Here is an 18,127-nt window from a genome sequence, read left to right as displayed (position 1 = left end):
TTTTGGTTCTTCAAAAAAAAAAAAAGTATCTAATTTAGATTTGAATTAGTTCCCACCAGTCACAATCCTTGATTCATTGTGAACTAAAGTCTTTTAATTGTGAATTGGTAGTAATTCACAATTAATGCATAAATACGTACCATAAATATTTTTCCTTGATGAAAATTTTTAAGAACTAAACAGTTTGGATTATTTATATAACAAACATTATTTTTTTTGTTGGTTTTGCTTAACTAAAATTTGCTACTAACTTGTTATAATCATTTAACTAGTTTCCCAATCTGAACTTAATACTGTGCTAAGAATCCCTTGTAACAGTAACGGGAGGGCGAAATTTCTATTAAGTATAAGATAACATTTGGAGTTGGTTGTTTTTAATCCCCCATATGGTCAAATCTCCTTACATAAAAACGAACTGCTTAATGAATGAGGAGAGCTATGAACTCAGATCACAATTGAGGGTTTCCCTCCAAATCATACAATAACTCCCTTTTCCTGTACGGCTGAGAGCTCTGGTTTTCTTTGCTTACAGTGTCTGTTGGATACGAGTATGAGTCGTGCTTGGACCTGACTCTATGGGAAAAGAGGACTGCTATTTTGCAAGGCTACGAGCTGGATGCTTCTAACATGGGTGGCTGGACATTGGACAAGCATCATGTGCTGGATGTTCAGAACGGTAAGTTCTTACAATTACGGTTGCCCGCCCTCACTCTGATTATACTACAATGCCCTGAACACTGTAGGATTGGAATTAGTACAGCAAAATAATGATAAAGGGATCACTGGAAGACCATAAAAGCCTTGGATTATGTGATTCTCTTACTGAGTTTTACAGTGTTCCTGTGTTGGTTGTTACAGTGCTTTCCACAGTAGAATGTAAATTCCCTGACTTTGGTGAAATCCCTCTATCTATATGAGTGCCTCTCTCCAAATTCATTAGTGAACGCCCAATACTACACAGCAGTGTGTGCAAAAAAAAGGGGGTGGAGGATGGCTTTAGAAAGAGTTACCAAAGCTGGCGGCAATGTGGTTTATTGTAAGCCAAGATTTAAAAAAAAGAAAGAAAGAAAGAAAGAGAGAGAGAGAGAGAGAGAGAGAGAGAGAGAAAGAAAGAAAAAAAAAAAAAGCCATGGGACTTTACCAAGAGATTTCCAGTAGATTCTTGACAATTAGTCTGTCTGAGTATCTAATTGTGTCTCCCCCTAACCCCAACAAGTTCCATTTAGCCTGTATTGGAAAGAAAAAAAAAAAGACTCTTACTCAAAAATACTATAGCTTGATTTTATGAATATTAGGAGAAATATAAATGAGTAATTTGAGAGAAAAATAAAAACTAAAATACTTCTTCCAGCGGACCTGACATCACAAACCAAGAATACATGCCCTGCAGTGTGAACTGTCTTCTCACACACAAAAGGCTCTGGTGGGAAGGAATTCTGTTGCCCCTACTGTGTTTCTGACATTCTATTCACATGCTTGCCCACACGTCAGAGCATCCAAAAATGCTGTGTTCAAAAATCAGGGCCAGAAGGTTACCAACTCTAGCCTATCTTAAGCCTTCTCACACTGAGAAGTCTCTACCATCCCTCTAGGAATAGCTAGAGGAAATGCCCGTGTTTGCTGAGTAACATCCCTTTTGTCTTTTAGGAAGATCTGAGATGTTGAATTGAAACTGTCACACCACTAAATGCTCCTGAATGATGGTCACATTTGGAGTGATGTTTCTTTGATGTTTTTCCTGTCTTTAAAAATAAGCGTATTGCACAGATATACCTTGACTTCCTAACTATACTGATTCATTGTTTCCAAGTCAGTATTTGAAAATGCCGATGCCTTGCCGAGAGGAAGATAATGAACGGTAAAAAAAAAAGTAGATCAGTCGGGAAGAAAACTAAAGCAGAAATACTCCTTATGCCTTTACCAGTTTTGCAACAGTGTTTAGCTCTGTTCCTTTCCCATGTGTCTTGGTCATCAGTTGACATTCCAGAAGGCTGGGAACAGAGCCCATTTCAAGCACCACACAGCACATCCATTATAAATGAAGGGGTGTAGCTCATGTGGGAGAGTGCTTGGCTAGCGTGCACAAAGCCCTGAGTTGTATCATATAAACTATATAATATAAACTAGGCTTGGTGGCACACACCTGCAATTCTAGTTCTTGGGAAGAGGTGAAGGCAGGAGGAACAGAGGATCAGGAACATCCTTGGCTACGTAGACAGCTTGGCACTATCTAGAAAAGTTTAAAACTTAAAAAAAGAAGAAGAAAACAGGACTCCCAACTGAGGAGAACGCTCTATATGTCAACTTCAGGCTTCCTTTGAGCCATCAGTGTTGCTTGAAATGGTGGTAATCTCAGTCTGTCCTGTGAGTACCACTAAGCTGAGTCGTGGTCTTTCAAACTGCATACACATGTGCCAGCCCTGTTTGGAGCTGCTCCTGATTAAATTATTCAAAATTATATTTCATATATTTTCTATGTGTTCCCATATTCCTGCATGAGTCCTTCACAGACAAACCTTGGGGAACACTGTTCTAGATTTTATTTTAGTGTACACTGTATTTTCATCATCAATGGTCGATAAGATTTCTTTAAAGGGACTGTAAAGCCATAGGGGGACTATAGACTTCAAGCCCCAGCAGGACTCCAGGTACTCAGCACTATTCAGTTACTTGATAATAGCACCCAGAAAGGTTAGGAAGTATATAGTTATTGTATGGGGTTAAATAAACATGCATATTCTAAACAATAATAATATATAGGTGTTTTATTAAAGTACCAGGTCAGATTTGAAGAGTGAATGGCCAAATTAAACTGTTGTGTTCTAAAATATGTTAATTTAAAATGTGAGGTCACCTAAGTCCCGTGGTGAACTGATTGTGGTTTCAAATTGTATCCAAGAACAGTCTGACAAGTGGTGACTGCCCAAAGTGACTTGTAATTTGTGTCAAAGTGGCTGAGTTATAGATACAGACAAAGGAGAGACAGACCTAGGGGGCCATGGGTGTTTGTTCACCTGTGGGGACCTCCTGAAACAGAGAAACAAATATTGCAATGCTAACCCTTCTGTTGTGCTAGACTGGAGGAGAAGGGAAGGGCCAGTCATACGAAGTGATGCATACATCACATGCAGCAGAGTGCCAGGCTGACTCATGGCTCTCTTCCGATAAAAAAATGCAGAACCAACTCTCGAAGGAAATTATACTTCCATAATTGTCAAATAATGTAATCACAGAAAGAGGAAATCTTAGGTATCATCTGTGTTATCTTTGAATATTCAAGGCAAAAAGCGTCTCTTGTTATGATCCAGTCTTATTTAAATTATTTTCCCTTAAATTTAAATAAACCTGTTTTATCATTCCTGATTTCTTTATGTAAATTGGCCATGATTATTACATCACCCAAATAGCAAGGCATTTAAAAAAAAAAAAAAAGTAATCACAAAATGCACCTAAAATGTACTGAGCTATAAGGGGACCATAATTATTCTGATCACTTCTTCACTTTCAAATTATCCCAAAGTGGAGGAAAAATCATGTTCTCGGGTTTTCTGTTTGTACCTTCGAAAGATTATTCTTTTAACGGTCTATCTGCTACAAAGCACGATCATTAGCTCTGAGAACTACTTTGAAGCATAGAGAGCCCAATAAATACAATATATACTGCTCTAAAGTCAGCAGCAAGTGGTTTATACAGATAATAATACATGGAGGGGTGTCACAAAATATTCATAGGACAGGAACAGCTGACCACCCAGTGGACAGCAGACTCAAGCCGTTGATCCGAATGTGGTAACAACAAAATGAACCGAAATTAAGTCCCAATTCAAATCTAGCTTCTTACTAGGAAGATACTGAATATTCCTTGAGAATATTTTGGTCTCACATTTTCAGTGAAGCCCATTGACGGGCAGACTGGCGGTTTTTTGTCTTTGTCAAATTATTGACTCAGACCTTAAAGCAGAGTTCAGTTTGAATAACAAATTTGCCTTCTCCATCAGTTTCGTTGTGCTTGTGTCTGTGTATCTACGTGTCTGTGAGTGTGTCTCTGTGTGTGTGTCTGTGTCTGTATGTGTGTGTGTATCTGTATGTGTGTCTGTGTATACACATAATTTACATCGGATAAATGTGAAGCAAGACTACCCATTGACAGATAGTATGGTAGAGTTAAAAATAGGCCTCCATAAGCCAGGGGTATGGCTCAGTGATACATTTTGTTCTTACTCTCAGGATACCTATAAATAAATACTTTCTAACTTCATTTCCATAAAGTACTTTTTAGCTTTAAAAAAAAACTCACTGTGAATTCATAAGAAATTCATACTCATATTCCCAGGGTACATTTTATTAATCAGGTTAATATGTAATATTTTCCACATTGATTAACAATTAGACAAACTTTCTATTCCCTAAAGAATATTATATAGAGCAGGGTTCTCAAACTCGGTTGCACATTAAGATCACCTGGAGAGTTTTTAAAACTCTAAATGCTGAGGCTCCACCCAGCCCAATTAAATCAGAATCTCATGGGGTAAGGACCAGCCATCAGTATTTCTTAACAGCCCTCCAGACTGTTCCGGTGTGTAACCAAGATTGAGAATCACTGGTGTTAAGAATTTGGGTTTTGAATTCTTCCTCTTAGCCCTTTGTTCCTCTCACTAGTCTTTCCCTTCCTAACAAACAGTGCTTTTGAACGGTACTGTAATGTGGTTCATCATGTGATATCTTAGGTCATAGATAGAGGTCTTTCCATAAGAACTCTAAAGTTTCCAGTTCTAAATCAGAAAGCCACAACACGGTACTGAGATTCCTAAAAGACGGGTTTGCTTTTCGTCACCCATTTTCATCATGGGAAACATGTCCTTTCTTTCAGGTATACTGTACAAAGGAAACGGGGAAAATCAGTTCATCTCTCAGCAGCCTCCGGTGGTCAGCAGCATCATGGGTAATGGTCGGAGGCGGAGCATCTCATGCCCAAGTTGCAATGGTCAAGCCGATGGGAACAAGCTGCTGGCGCCAGTCGCGCTAGCCTGTGGGATCGATGGCAGTCTATACGTAGGGGATTTCAACTATGTCCGGCGGATATTCCCTTCTGGGAATGTGACAAGTGTTTTAGAACTAAGGTATGTCTTTCTTCTATTGGGGGCTTTCATCAGAGACAATCATTATACCCTTAAAAAACAAAGTTGGATGTGATGCACTGATTTATTTATTTATTTAAGCATGCACCCCATTGTTTAAAACTCAGTCTAGAAAGAACTTGGTCCTTAAGTAGAGATAGAAGGTCAACAATATACAGTGTTATTAATGTGAGAAAGAACGGAAAACAGCTCACTCATCTCAGTGATCTTTCTGTGAACTGGAAGGTAAAGCCACATATATTTTTTAATCATTTCAATTTTCCTTGGGATAACGACACAGCACAGGAATCCATCTTTTATTTCACAGCAGCTGAAATGGTGGCCTATGGTGTTTTCTTTGGAACCAAGATGTGATAGTAAAGGAACAGAAATGCTGGGCGTTCAGTTGGGTCAGCCCATTCATTAGCCAGAATGCAGATAGTAAAAGCAGCACGCCTTTGTCAGGATTTAAGTGTGATTGTCAAAATCCACCGGCTCTGACAGCAGTTTGATAAGATTTTGCCTACGAAGTTCATTACCAGTGCTTTCTCCACTTGCAATGTTCCATACAAGTAATTAAACCCCACTATTGATCTCATTATATTTCAGAAGCCTTTTCTAACTCTGCTTTTTTTTGTCTTCTTACCTTTCTTTTATCTGCTTCCTCCAAGAAATAAAGATTTTAGACATAGGTAAGCATCCCGCTTAAAGGCTCTTGCATATTTTCCAGTGTCCTTTTTATGTTTCAATGTGACTCTCTGAAATTGTTTTTTTTAATAACACCGTCTTAAGAGGAAACTCGGAATCACAGAACATCTAAGGAATTAAAACGGCTTAATTGGACAATTGCATAACCTATTGCAAAATATATTGCGTATTAGAATTTTAGAAATATTTTCAAGTTGGTTCATTAAAAAGAAAAGTCTTGTCACAAAGAATTCAAATGTGCAGTTACTGACTTATATAACCTAAGCCTTATGAAACAGAAGAGAATCTGAAACACGGCAAAGTTTAAAGAGAGAGTATAATTTGACCCAGGACAGATCATGTCTTACTGGGCACAGAGCTGTTTCAGTCTGGGAAGTGATTTGAGAAAAATAATCTGAAAATAGTGTATTACGCTAAACTTTTTTTGTTTGTTGTTTTGAGACAGGGTTTCTCTGTAGCCCTCACTGTCCTGAAAGTGACTCTGTAGGCCTCGAACTCAGAGATCCGCCTGCCTCTGCCTCCCTAGGGCTGGGATTAAAGGCGTGCGCCACCACCTGGAAAATTGTATAAGCTTATGTATCTATCTGATTAGTATGTGAACACAGTGCTGAGCTTGGAAATACTTCCTCTTTTACAGCACCTCCTTTGTCTGTCTCAGCCTGTGATTTCTAATCTTCCCAAATGGGAAGTGTTACTAAGTTCAGGAGACATGTTTTTTGTGCCATTATTATGAGGAGAAAGGCTTTCTTCAAAGCTAAAGATGATTATGGAATACAGTCAGCCCGAAGCTTCCATATCCCATTGACGAGTATACTTGCCTGAAGACATCACATACGACAGGAGGGAAAAAAAAAAATAACAAAAAATACAAAAGAAGCTTTAAGCTGCTTTAAACAAAAGCTAGTGAAAGCCAGGGTTAGACATGCCAGATCTAGTTTGGCCATTAAAATACCTAATGCGATCATATGTTAAAAAGCCAGTGATATTTTATGTCAGAGATCTTAGATGATCAGGTCAATATAACTCACTGAAACCCTTGTAGAGATTGACAGCTAGCAAAAATCGGAGTCCTGCTGACAGATGCATATAACTGTTGCAGATCAGAATACCCAGGCATGGTCCCAGGACCCTTGCCTAAGATTCTGTATTGATCTTACACTTTCAACTAAATGGCCCAGTCCACATGCTAAAGATTAACACTGAATCTCCCCAGAACGCTGAGGGTACTCTGAGAAGCCCCATAGAACATCAACACATTTCTGCTTGTTTTCTTGGTAGCTATGGAAAGAGGAGGAAGGACATACAGCGGCATGTGAAAATGCTGCAGGCGATAGAGAAAAGACCACGAAAGCCTGCCTTTTAACAAGCTGGCCTGTTATATGCAGGCACCGTGCCAGATGCTTTTTGTCTGTTATTAGAGAGCCGCACAGTAATCCCTCAGGTTACACATGAGGTAACGGAAGTTGGAAGGCATTACATCCCATCCCAGGATACACAGCTGAGAAACGTGAAACAGAGATTTGAACCCCTCTCGTTCTCTTCCTCTGTTCTGTTTTTTAATATGTTCCCCATGGCTGGGATTCTATAGGGAGATTTTCTAAAAGTGCAAAAAACAAAAAACAACAACAAAAAAAAAGTCTAGACTTGTTTCATAGTAATTTTGCAAGTTGTCTACGTCTATCATCTCTGAGAAAAGAATCTGTGTTTGGACTTGTGATGCATCCTGCCATAGAATCTGAAGTCAATGTATACCATCTCATGGCATCTGGCAGCGACACTTACTGTAATCCCCCTGGCCTGGTCCTCTGTCACTTCCTCTGTGTTTTGTTCTGACCACACTTGAGCTTCAACATGTCCTTTCTGTGATACCCAGGCAGGACCTTTGGGTTGTCAATCACCACTCATGAACGTTAAAACTAACAGCGTTAAAAGATCATTTACGCGCCAGATACTTTGACGAATGGTAATCTAGGACAAAGCTCTCAGAAACATAATAACAAACTAGACCTACATGTGATCCAACTGGTACCTTCAGTGTTATTTTTTAACATGTCATGCGTACAACTGTCCCATGAACGTGGTTCTTGGAGGAAAACAAAACTGGGAGATATCAGCATAGATAGGAAGTTTCCAGAAAGCGTTGATATTTGAACTAGATCTAATAATAAAATCTGCTTGATCAGAACAGCAAGAAGAAAGATGTTCATGGGAAAACAATAGAGAGGAAATAAATATGCTGTGGGTCCAAGACAAAGTAGAGTAAGCAAGATATTCCAAGAGTAACCAGACCTACCCAAATAAAGCAAGGATTTGTGTAGGTAACAGTTTAGGGCCATGAACAAGTGGCATATTCAAAGTGACCTATTAGGAATATTAATGTGCTTGATTCGATCACTTAGAAAGTTAATGCACCCGACCATGAAAGTCAGCATACGTTAAGAGAAGGGTCAACAATGAAATCGGCCATAGGAAGCCAGACAGTGGAGAGGTTGTACCTTCTGTGTAGTTAGGAAGATGAAGGAAGAGCCTCACACGGTGGTACACGCCCCCATCCCAGGACTTGGGAGGCCGAGGCACCCGATCACTACAAATTTACAGCCACCATCACCTACAGAGTGAATAGGAAAAAAAAAAAAAAAAGAGAGGCAAAAATGTACAAGGTTCTTGAGCCCCATTCACTAAACAGATAATGACATTATCAGTGAAATTAATGTGTGTTTAATAACTATCTGAAATGACCTGAGGAAGGTTAAAATATTTAAATTCATCAGCACTTCCTTATTTATATGAAATTATTTCCAAGCATAGCAACACAGGCCCATAATCCTAGCTACTCAGGAGGCTGAGTCAGGGACAAGAGTTCAAGGTCAGCCTGGGTAAGTCACTGAGACCCTCTCAGAATAAAAAGTGGGTAAAAGGCTTGGGAGTGGCTCAGCAGAGGAGCGCTTGCCTTGCGTGGGTGAGGCCCCTCTTTTCACTCCTCAGTACAAGAAGAAAGACATTTTTGTAAAGGAAAGAATGGCAGAAGGAAGGAAATGAACTCCTGTCAGAAATGGCTTCCTGCTTGCTAGCCTGGCTTTTGTTACATCGTCTTTCCTATGGGGCAGAGCAACTGTGAATGACTCGGGAGCAAACGGTAGGAAGAAAGGAAATCCTAAAGTGTACCCAAGTCTACATATAGGAATGCACTGTCAATTGTAGACGATTCGGTACATATAGAATATCTGCTTCCAGTCCTCTTTCTGTACCATAAACTATCATTAATTATACAAATGGAAGCCATAATAAAAAATACTGGCCAAGAATATTAAGACATGGTCTTATTACTTAAAGATTCAAATAGGATGCTATCATGCCAAGTTCTTAAGCACTTTTAAAATATTCTATAAAATAAAATCCCTTAGTTATATTTAGTTATACTCAGGCATCATTTGATATTTTATTTAAGTGGTAATACTAAAATGATTATAAAATGATTATAAAATGCACCACTACTTTACTAGTTTGTTAATAGACCCCTTTGGTAAGAGAGGAAATTTTGGCTTATCCCTGTTCAAATTCCTTAATTTCCAAATTAAAATTTTTAACCAATCCCAGTTTATAGTCACCCAGTCTTCTGGTTACCATAAAGTAGGCAGCATTGCTTTTATACGTAAACAGAATTCATTATGCTTCTTCTATTGCTTTGTGCACTAAGAGCTGTGGCAGTTTCCTCTGAAAAGATAAGTGTTAATAGCATGCATTCTCTGTGCCATTCTCCACAAGTGTCTCCCTCATCTAAGACGGCTGAATTATGAGAAAATAAATGAGTATGACCAGCCTGCACTTGCCCTTGGATCTGTGTCCAACTGACAAGGCTCTAGGGAAGATGTCTTGATAACTGGCATCTGGGTCATACTGGATGAGTTCAAAATCAAGGTGCGGTAGACGGACGATGTCGGCTCCTTGCTTTTTGCTATTAGTCACAAATGTCACTTTAAACCCGTCTGAAACAGCAAAATCTTAGTCAGTCCCACAAAAATGCTCTGTGTTTCTACTGTTGAACACAGATTTCCCCCCCCCCCCCCAAAAAAAAAAACATGGTCTTTGTAAATCGCTGTGCCTTGTGGCCAACTGCAGACAGCTTCCAGTCAGCGCGACCTCAGATTACATACTAGCCGGGCTTACAGCTCCTCTGTACTAGAACGCCCGCCCCTCGATGACCTCTGGGCCACTAGAAAACAGCTTCCAGTGCACTCTGTCAGGGGATGCTTCAGGCTTAAAATCAGATGATCTTGAGTCAAACTCCTGTTGTGTATGTGATTCAGAACTCCTCTGTCATCTGTCTGTCAACTAAAAATTTCCAAACTCACTTTTATCCTGGCTTTTTTGTGGGGGCAGGGGGGGTTTTTTATTTAACTTTGTTTTTAGAATTTTATACATGAGTGCTGTATTTACATAATTTCTACATCTTCCACTTACCAGTCCTGTGCTCCCTCATTATTAGTGTGTGTGTGTGTGTGTGTGTGTGTGTGTGTCCACATATGCATCCTACTGAGTCCATACAGTGTGGCTCATATGCACATGTATTTAGAGCTGACTACTTGGGATTAGATAATCTGTCAGAGAGTTCATCCATGAAGAAAACTGATATATTCATATTCGCTCCCTCCCTCCTCCCTCCTCTCTCCCTTCTTTCCTTCCTTGGTTACCTGTAACTCTTTATCTAGTATTGGACCTTCTAAAATTTCCCCCATCCATGTTGTCATGCCAACTGGTGGTATCATTTTTGTTCTATTTTAGAAGCTCTGTAGAGACGTTTCCCACCTGTGTGACGCTAGGGTCCAAGGAGTAGCCGTCCTTTGCCAACTGAGACTGTGCCTCCACTCTTGGACCATAAACTGTTCTAGACAATAGAATCATGTGCACAGTGAGACTTTATACTCATCAGATAAAACTGCACTGCTTGATTTAGAAGCATCTGTGTCTTCAGGACACTGATGCAAACTGTGATCCCAGCACAGCAGAAGCAGAGGGAGGTAGACAATGAGTTTGAAGCCAGGTTAGGCTACATTGTGAGTTCAAGGCCAGCCTAGGTTATATGATGAGACTCTAGCTCAAGAGAAAATAGAAAATGAACCTGTGTGTTGAGGAAGGTTGGAGAAGCATTATCCAGCAGATCTAACCCCAATTCCCCACCCCATGGACATGATGACATTGCCACCCAAGGAAATGATAGTGGTGCCAATCAAAGCCCAGCTCATGCCTTGAATGTGCATTGGTTTTACACCAAGAAATCTCATGCTCCATGGCTAGAGAGTAGGCTGCCAACACTCAGATAGCCAAAATCTAATGTATCAAAATGAAGGATATAATTAGAAAGTATGCATGGGTACTGTAACTTAGTTATAATAAACCTCGAAACAACCAACAGACATCTTAAGATGAGCGTAGACATCACTCTAACACTTTAGTGTATTCCAAATTGCTAATTGGCCAGCAGAAGTAAACAAATTTGAATCTGTTCACATTCTGAGATTTCTTCCCCCCTAACATTTTCAGGAAGCAAGTCGAGACCTTATAGCATTATGCGAGGTGTATTGAAAAATCACTGTAGACAGGACAAGAGTAAATACTAAGAATAGTGGATTCTTGCTGAGTGTGTCTTCTATGCTCCCCTACCAATGGGAGAAACACCAGTAGAACTTACAACCTTATTGAAGGAAAAGCCTCTTAGACTAAAGTCCGCATGCTCACCACTAATAAAAACCATGAAAGGAGGTGGTAACGTAAGAAGAGTGCTCAGTATGAGAGCAGGGAAACCTGGGATGAAATCTCCAGCACAAGCCTGAAAACTAGACACATTTGCACATGCCTGGACCTCTGGCACTGTGGGGCAGAGGCAGGTGGGTCTCAGGACCTCCCTGGACAGCTCTTTTAGCTGTTCCAAGCTCCAGATTCAGTGAGAGCCCCTCAGAGAGAGAGAGAGAGAGAGAGAGAGAGAGAGAGAGAGAGAGAGAGAGAGAAGTTTTATTTTAACAGGAAGGGTGATATGTAGGAGAAGCTAAGGTGGGAGGAGTACTGAGAGGAAGAGAAGGAGTAAGGAGAGTAGGAGAAGAAGGAGAGAAGAAGCTAGGTAATGAGAGAGAGAAAGAGGGGGGATATCGAGGCAGATGTTCACCTGTCTCCACCAGTCAAAGATAGTTGATATATCTAGGTTGGGTATTGGATTACACCTCTGATTGAGCATTACCAAACTTATAAAGCCTTTGATTAACATTTTTAAAAAATGTATAAAAGCAAAAAGGAAAAGGGGGCATGAGATAGGGGTTTTCTAGGGAGGGGAAATGGGGAAAGGGGATGGCATCTGAAATGTAAATAAAATATCCAATAAAAAATAAATTAAAAAAAAAAGCAGAGGCAGACATTAGAAGAAGGAACCCCCTGTCAGTGCACACACACACACACTCACGTATGTGCGCGCGTGCACACAGAAAAAAAATTAACTAAAAAGAACATGAAAAAATGAGAATTGTTTCATAACAGTTTAACATAATTAGTAATAAAAATCTGCTATAGCACTTTTATAAATAAAATGTTCATTTTAGGCTTATACTACATGTTTTTAGTAATTTTTTGAGATTATAATTACAGCATTTCCCTCCTTTCTTTCCTCCCTTCAAATTAGTATGAGTTCCTCCCTTGCATTCTTTGAAATCAATAGTTTCTGTTTCTTTAGTTGGTGGTGGTGGTGGTGGTGGGGTGTGTGTGTGTGTTTGTGTCTGTGTGTGTATGTATATGTGTGTGTGTGTGTGTGTGTGTGTGTGTGTGTGTGTGTGTGTGTGTGTATGTGTGTGTGTCTAACCAACTAGTATGTTCTTTCCTGGGGAAGACTATTATTTCTTCTGATCTCAGCCTCATAGCTTTCCCCATTAAAAAAAAAAAAAAGCTTTTCCTCATAGCTTTTCCCCTATGTTAGCATGTCTGTTGGTGCTGTCCTTCTTCAGGTCATGCTTAGGCAGCCATGTTGATGAGACTTCATGTATGTAGCATCTCTGACATTTCCAAGAAACACAGTCTCACAGTTGTTCAGACACAAACCAAGGGTAAATAAGAGTATGACCCTTTGTGTTTCTGACTGTGTAGAGATGGAAGGAAGAGCGAAGGGGTCAAGATGGAGAGAGAAAATAAAACACCAAGTTCATTATCAAAAGATATATATTATTTAGCAGATCACATCTTTATCCCCCCCCCCTTTGAAAAACCAAGTAATTTAAACTGTTTTTAGCCTCTTCCATATTTGCGCACGGTCTAAAAGTCACACTCCTAAGAAAGCAGTGTTCAGAGATTGCCTTCTGCCTTTGAATGTATAATCTCACTTCTCCCCATAGGGCTGAACAGACATTGTACCAGCACCATTTGCTTTTCTGGATTGTGACAGAGCAGCTAAGGTGGTCATGATGCTACCTTGGCAGGGTAGCATTTTTTGTGGTTTTACAGCAAAAAGCAAAGCAATGATTCCTAACAATAGGCCCGTAATGGGTCATCTGTTAGGTCAGTGGAGGAGATACCAGAGAGGTCTTTCCCTGGAATAAATTTCATCTGTCCACTGAGGGGGTAGGGGGGGATGGAGAGACCTTGCTTCTTTGTTTTAGGCTCCTGCATGACTCCAAAGTTAATTGCTTTAAGGAATGGCTGTGTGTAGGGACTAGAGAGTTGACTCCATAGTTAAGAGCCCTCGTTCTCTCAGAGAACCCACCTTTGATCTTCAGGGCAGCTCCCAACAGTCTGCAGCTCCAGTTCCAGGGATCTGATGTCCTCTTCTGGCCTCGTGAGGCACCAGACATGCACATGGTCCACACATACACACACATACTTGCAGGCAAAACGATCCTATACACCTAAAATGTAAAACACAATAATAGTTAATTAAATTAAATTAATGGCTGACAGTAAGTTGTTGGGTCCTCAACGTCAAGCCGGAAAGAAAAATATCAGACTCAAACATACCTCCTGCTACCTCAGATCACATCACAGTCTCTTATGTCATGAGCACTGTGACACTGGGCCCCAGTTCATAAGCACCGGAGCCTGTGCTGAGTTTTATTTCACTTTGCATCTCCTTCTGCGTACAAGGAGGGGCTCTCACCCAGTATTTGCCTACAAATCCTTTTTACAGCAGCAACCCAGCGCACAGATACTACCTGGCTACGGATCCCGTCACTGGAGATTTGTACGTTTCTGATACTAACACCCGCAGAATCTATCGGCCGAAGTCACTCACGGGAGCCAAAGACCTGACTAAAAATGCTGAAGTGGTGGCAGGGACCGGGGAGCAGTGCCTGCCCTTTGACGAGGCCAGGTGTGGGGACGGCGGGAAAGCGGTGGAGGCAACCCTCATGAGTCCCAAAGGTACCGGAAATTATCAACGTAGGCTCTCCCTTTTACCCTACTTTTTACATTTTGTTATATTTACATATTAAATTTTACATTATATTTTTATACATATAAAATCCACCTAGTGCCTGATTGTTTAACGCTGAGTCTAACGTTTTATCCCCGAGTATGTTCTAGAAAACCTGCATCGCACCTACTCTTGTAAAAGCCACTTAGCATGTAATTGCTAGAAGCTAAGTTGGGTTTTTTGTTTGGTTTGGTTTTGGTTTTGGTTTGTTTTTGTTTTTGTTTTTGTTTTTTACAGTAAAAGTAAGGTTTTGGACTTCTTAAAAACAGAACTCATCATACAGTTTTTGGTTTTGTTTTTTCAACTTTTCGAAGCCACACTCAGCCATTCATGTCACGTCCTACTAAACTTCAGATTCCTTCATTGTCCTGGAATTTCCTGGTCATGAATGAGTCCCAGGCCTCTGTAAAAACCATTGCTAAGCAACCCTGTTAGCTCGCACCCACTTCGGAGCTGTTCAACTTTTGTCTCTATGCCATGGGAAAAAATGCTGCTATGAGGAATCTGGGGAGGTAATGGGCTAAAAATTCTGTGCGATAAAAGCTTTAAAGGAGTCAAGATTGACTCCTCGCTCAAGTCTTACGCCATCCATTACAATGCGGTTCGGTTTGGAAACTTTTTGATTTTCATTATAACCAGGGAGGATTATGTGAGCAGGGGCTGGAAAAAAAATATTTGCTGTACTGAATTATTCATAATGGCAGATTTCATTGTAAGAAGGTCAGCTAAACACTAACCTTGGCTCAGATCTGCTCGGATCTGCCTTTGTTGGATAGAGTGTCATGACTATAAGTCGACTCTAATAGAATCTAAGCCTGTCTCTATAATGTACGGCCTACCTTGGGACTGTAGACTTTATTTTGTATTTGAAGCATACAGGTCCCATACCTATGAGGTTCTTATACTTGATAGAAATCCTTCGAGATTTGAATTCTTTGTTGTGTTTCTTTATATATAAATGTATTAGAATTGTAAATGCCTGTGTTGGGGATATTTTTTCCCATCTTTTCTTAAGCTTTTATAATCAGCATTCTTACCTGCTACCTAACATCCATTTTATTACCAGGGATAAGCTTTGAATTTGTCACTGAGCATAAGGATTTAATCAAAATTAGTCATTAAAAAATGGTAACACTTATTTCTCTTCAATAAAGGAATGGCGATCGATAAGAACGGACTGATCTACTTTGTTGATGGAACCATGATCAGAAAGGTTGATCAGAATGGAATAATATCAACTCTCCTGGGCTCCAACGACCTCACATCAGCCCGACCTTTAACCTGTGACACTAGCATGCACATCAGCCAGGTACCGTGCTAAGCCAAGCTTTCTGTCTTGCTTCTGAGTGACTCCATTTGTTCTGTCAATGATCTGTCTGGCTCTAAGTAGCCGGTGGTGCTGCCATGTTGAGTTCCATCTATCAGGGATGGGAGTATGTAGGATATGACTGTTCTGTTTAAACGTATAGTCTTCTTTGGGTCTGCATTTGATGAATCGGGTGAAATGCGGAACAATTAGCGTTAAGAAATGCTAAGCATGTGTAATAAAATCCCACTAATGTAGCAGCATGCAGATACTCCAAAAAGAATAAAACAGCTTAAATCCCTAATCTTTTGATTGCATGGGCTCCTTGAACACAAGAGAAAACACACTATCATTAGTCCCGAGGGGCTTATATTTAGAATTAGGAACTTAACTATTGGTCTGATTGAGAACACAAGGGAACACTAATGTATTCATAACCTAGCAAGCCCTGGCATTTGGCTGCTATTACTATTAAAAGGGGCATATGTGTCCATGTCTCAGCGATATCTGTTGACTCACTACATAGAAGTGCATTTGCTGTCAGCTAAAGCAGCAAATCTTTCCTTGCACCGACTGCATTTTTAAGTCAGATATTACATCCTACATTCATCTCTGCGCCAAAATTTTAGGTTTGTTTGACCATGGATATTGAAATAAAAACGATTTTAAAACAGTTTATCAAATAAAGGCTAATTTCCATGATTGGTCTAGTTTGCTCTCCTAGCAAACTAACTGCAGCTTAGTAACTGACTAACCAAGCCATTTCATTCTTTCTTAAGGTGCGTCTGGAATGGCCCACTGATCTTGCCATTAACCCCATGGATAACTCCATCTATGTCCTGGATAATAACGTAGTTTTACAGATCACCGAGAACCGTCAAGTTCGCATTGCTGCCGGTCGGCCCATGCACTGTCAGGTCCCTGGAGTGGAGTACCCCGTGGGGAAGCATGCGGTTCAGACCACCCTGGAGTCAGCCACTGCCATTGCCGTGTCCTACAGCGGGGTCCTTTACATTACGGAGACTGACGAGAAGAAGATCAACCGAATAAGGCAGGTCACGACAGATGGGGAGATCTCCTTAGTGGCTGGGATACCTTCGGAATGTGACTGCAAGAACGACGCCAATTGTGACTGCTACCAAAGTGGAGACGGCTACGCCAAAGATGCCAAACTCAATGCACCATCCTCCCTAGCAGCCTCTCCAGATGGCACGCTGTACATTGCCGATCTGGGAAATATCCGGATCCGGGCTGTGTCAAAGAATAAGCCTTTACTTAACTCCATGAACTTTTACGAAGTTGCCTCTCCAACTGATCAAGAGCTCTATATCTTTGACATCAATGGTACCCACCAGTACACCATGAGCCTGGTCACGGGCGACTACCTGTATAATTTTAGTTACAGCAACGACAACGACGTCACCGCTGTAACCGACAGCAATGGCAATACCCTCCGAATCCGAAGGGACCCGAATCGGATGCCGGTGCGGGTGGTGTCTCCCGATAACCAGGTGATATGGTTGACCATAGGCACCAATGGGTGTCTGAAAAGCATGACCGCTCAGGGTCTGGAACTGGTTTTGTTTACTTACCATGGCAACAGTGGGCTTTTAGCCACCAAAAGTGACGAAACTGGATGGACAACATTTTTTGAGTAAGTATACAAAATTTTTACTCCAATTATAAAATACTGATATCACAATAGATTCTCTAATAATACTACATACCTAAGGACTGGCAGGAACTATATGACTGAGGTCCTAAAGTGTCTGTAATTTTTAGATCCCTCTTTGGAAAAAAAAAAGTCAAAATTATGAAAATTAGATGCAGAGCCCTGGAAAAGACCCATACATGTGAAATGCCTCAGAGATTAAATTTCATTTAGCTTCATGGTAAATTTACCTCTCCTTAGGAACTGACATTTTGCTCCAAGTACACTTAGCAGATTAGCGACAGACCTTTCAAAGGACAATCCATAGCTTTAGTTTTAGGCCTAAACCCTCTGGGTTCGGATTTGCCAGGCTGATAAAAAGCCGACTGCAGTGGAAGCTTCCATTGAAGAAAAAAAAAAAAAAACTTTGAAAACCATTTACAATGAACTTGGCTGGTTACCTTGGCCAGCAAATGTTATTCTTATCAAACAGAGGGCTTAGCTTTTCATAAACAGTTATTGGATAAGGTAAGCCATGCTTTGAAGGACTTTGCAACCAAATGCAAATCGGGACTGTTGACCACCATTTTGAAAGCCATAGGAGAAGGGGCGAGTGAAGCCAGGGCATTTTGTGTGGAGAAGTGGCCTAGGCTAGGTATGTATTCCAGTCACATTTTTATGAGGTCAGGGAGAGCGAGATGAAAATTAGTTGTTGTATATTTTATGGCATGTGTACTTTACAGTGAGCGCTTGTGTGAAATCATTTCCCACTGCTGGTTCACTTGACTAGCATTGCACAAGCGAAGGAAGGCGCTGCCGAGAAGACATGCTGACAAATTCAAACAAGAGCTTGGGATGAGAGTTTTGAGTCCCTTAGTGTGATTTTTGACAGTGACATGTTG

The 18,127-nt window shown here is 40.6% G+C and overlaps 1 protein-coding gene across 13 annotated transcripts in view; it reads left to right on the top strand.

Moving 5' to 3' along the window:
- Tenm3 (teneurin transmembrane protein 3) overlaps window positions 1–18,127 on the top strand; it is a 604,001-nt gene that overhangs the window by 540,614 nt on the left and 45,260 nt on the right. For 10 of the 13 annotated variants that reach the window (XM_076914146.1, XM_076914145.1, XM_076914140.1 and 7 more), the window contains 6 exons: window positions 533–676; window positions 4,871–5,120; window positions 5,789–5,809; window positions 13,984–14,216; window positions 15,423–15,577; window positions 16,354–17,228. In XM_076914146.1, the coding sequence (XP_076770261.1) occupies window positions 533–676; window positions 4,871–5,120; window positions 5,789–5,809; window positions 13,984–14,216; window positions 15,423–15,577; window positions 16,354–17,228 (1,678 nt within the window). The remainder of the gene's footprint in view (window positions 1–532; window positions 677–4,870; window positions 5,121–5,788; window positions 5,810–13,983; window positions 14,217–15,422; window positions 15,578–16,353; window positions 17,229–18,127) is intronic. The other 3 variants (XM_076914147.1, XM_076914144.1, XM_076914141.1) reach the window with 1 other exon arrangement.

The sequence above is a fragment of the Arvicanthis niloticus genome, chromosome 16 (assembly GCF_011762505.2).
Source record: "Arvicanthis niloticus isolate mArvNil1 chromosome 16, mArvNil1.pat.X, whole genome shotgun sequence".
NCBI classification, from domain to species: Eukaryota; Metazoa; Chordata; class Mammalia; order Rodentia; family Muridae; genus Arvicanthis; species Arvicanthis niloticus.
This window is presented reverse-complemented; position numbering and strand designations above follow the sequence as displayed.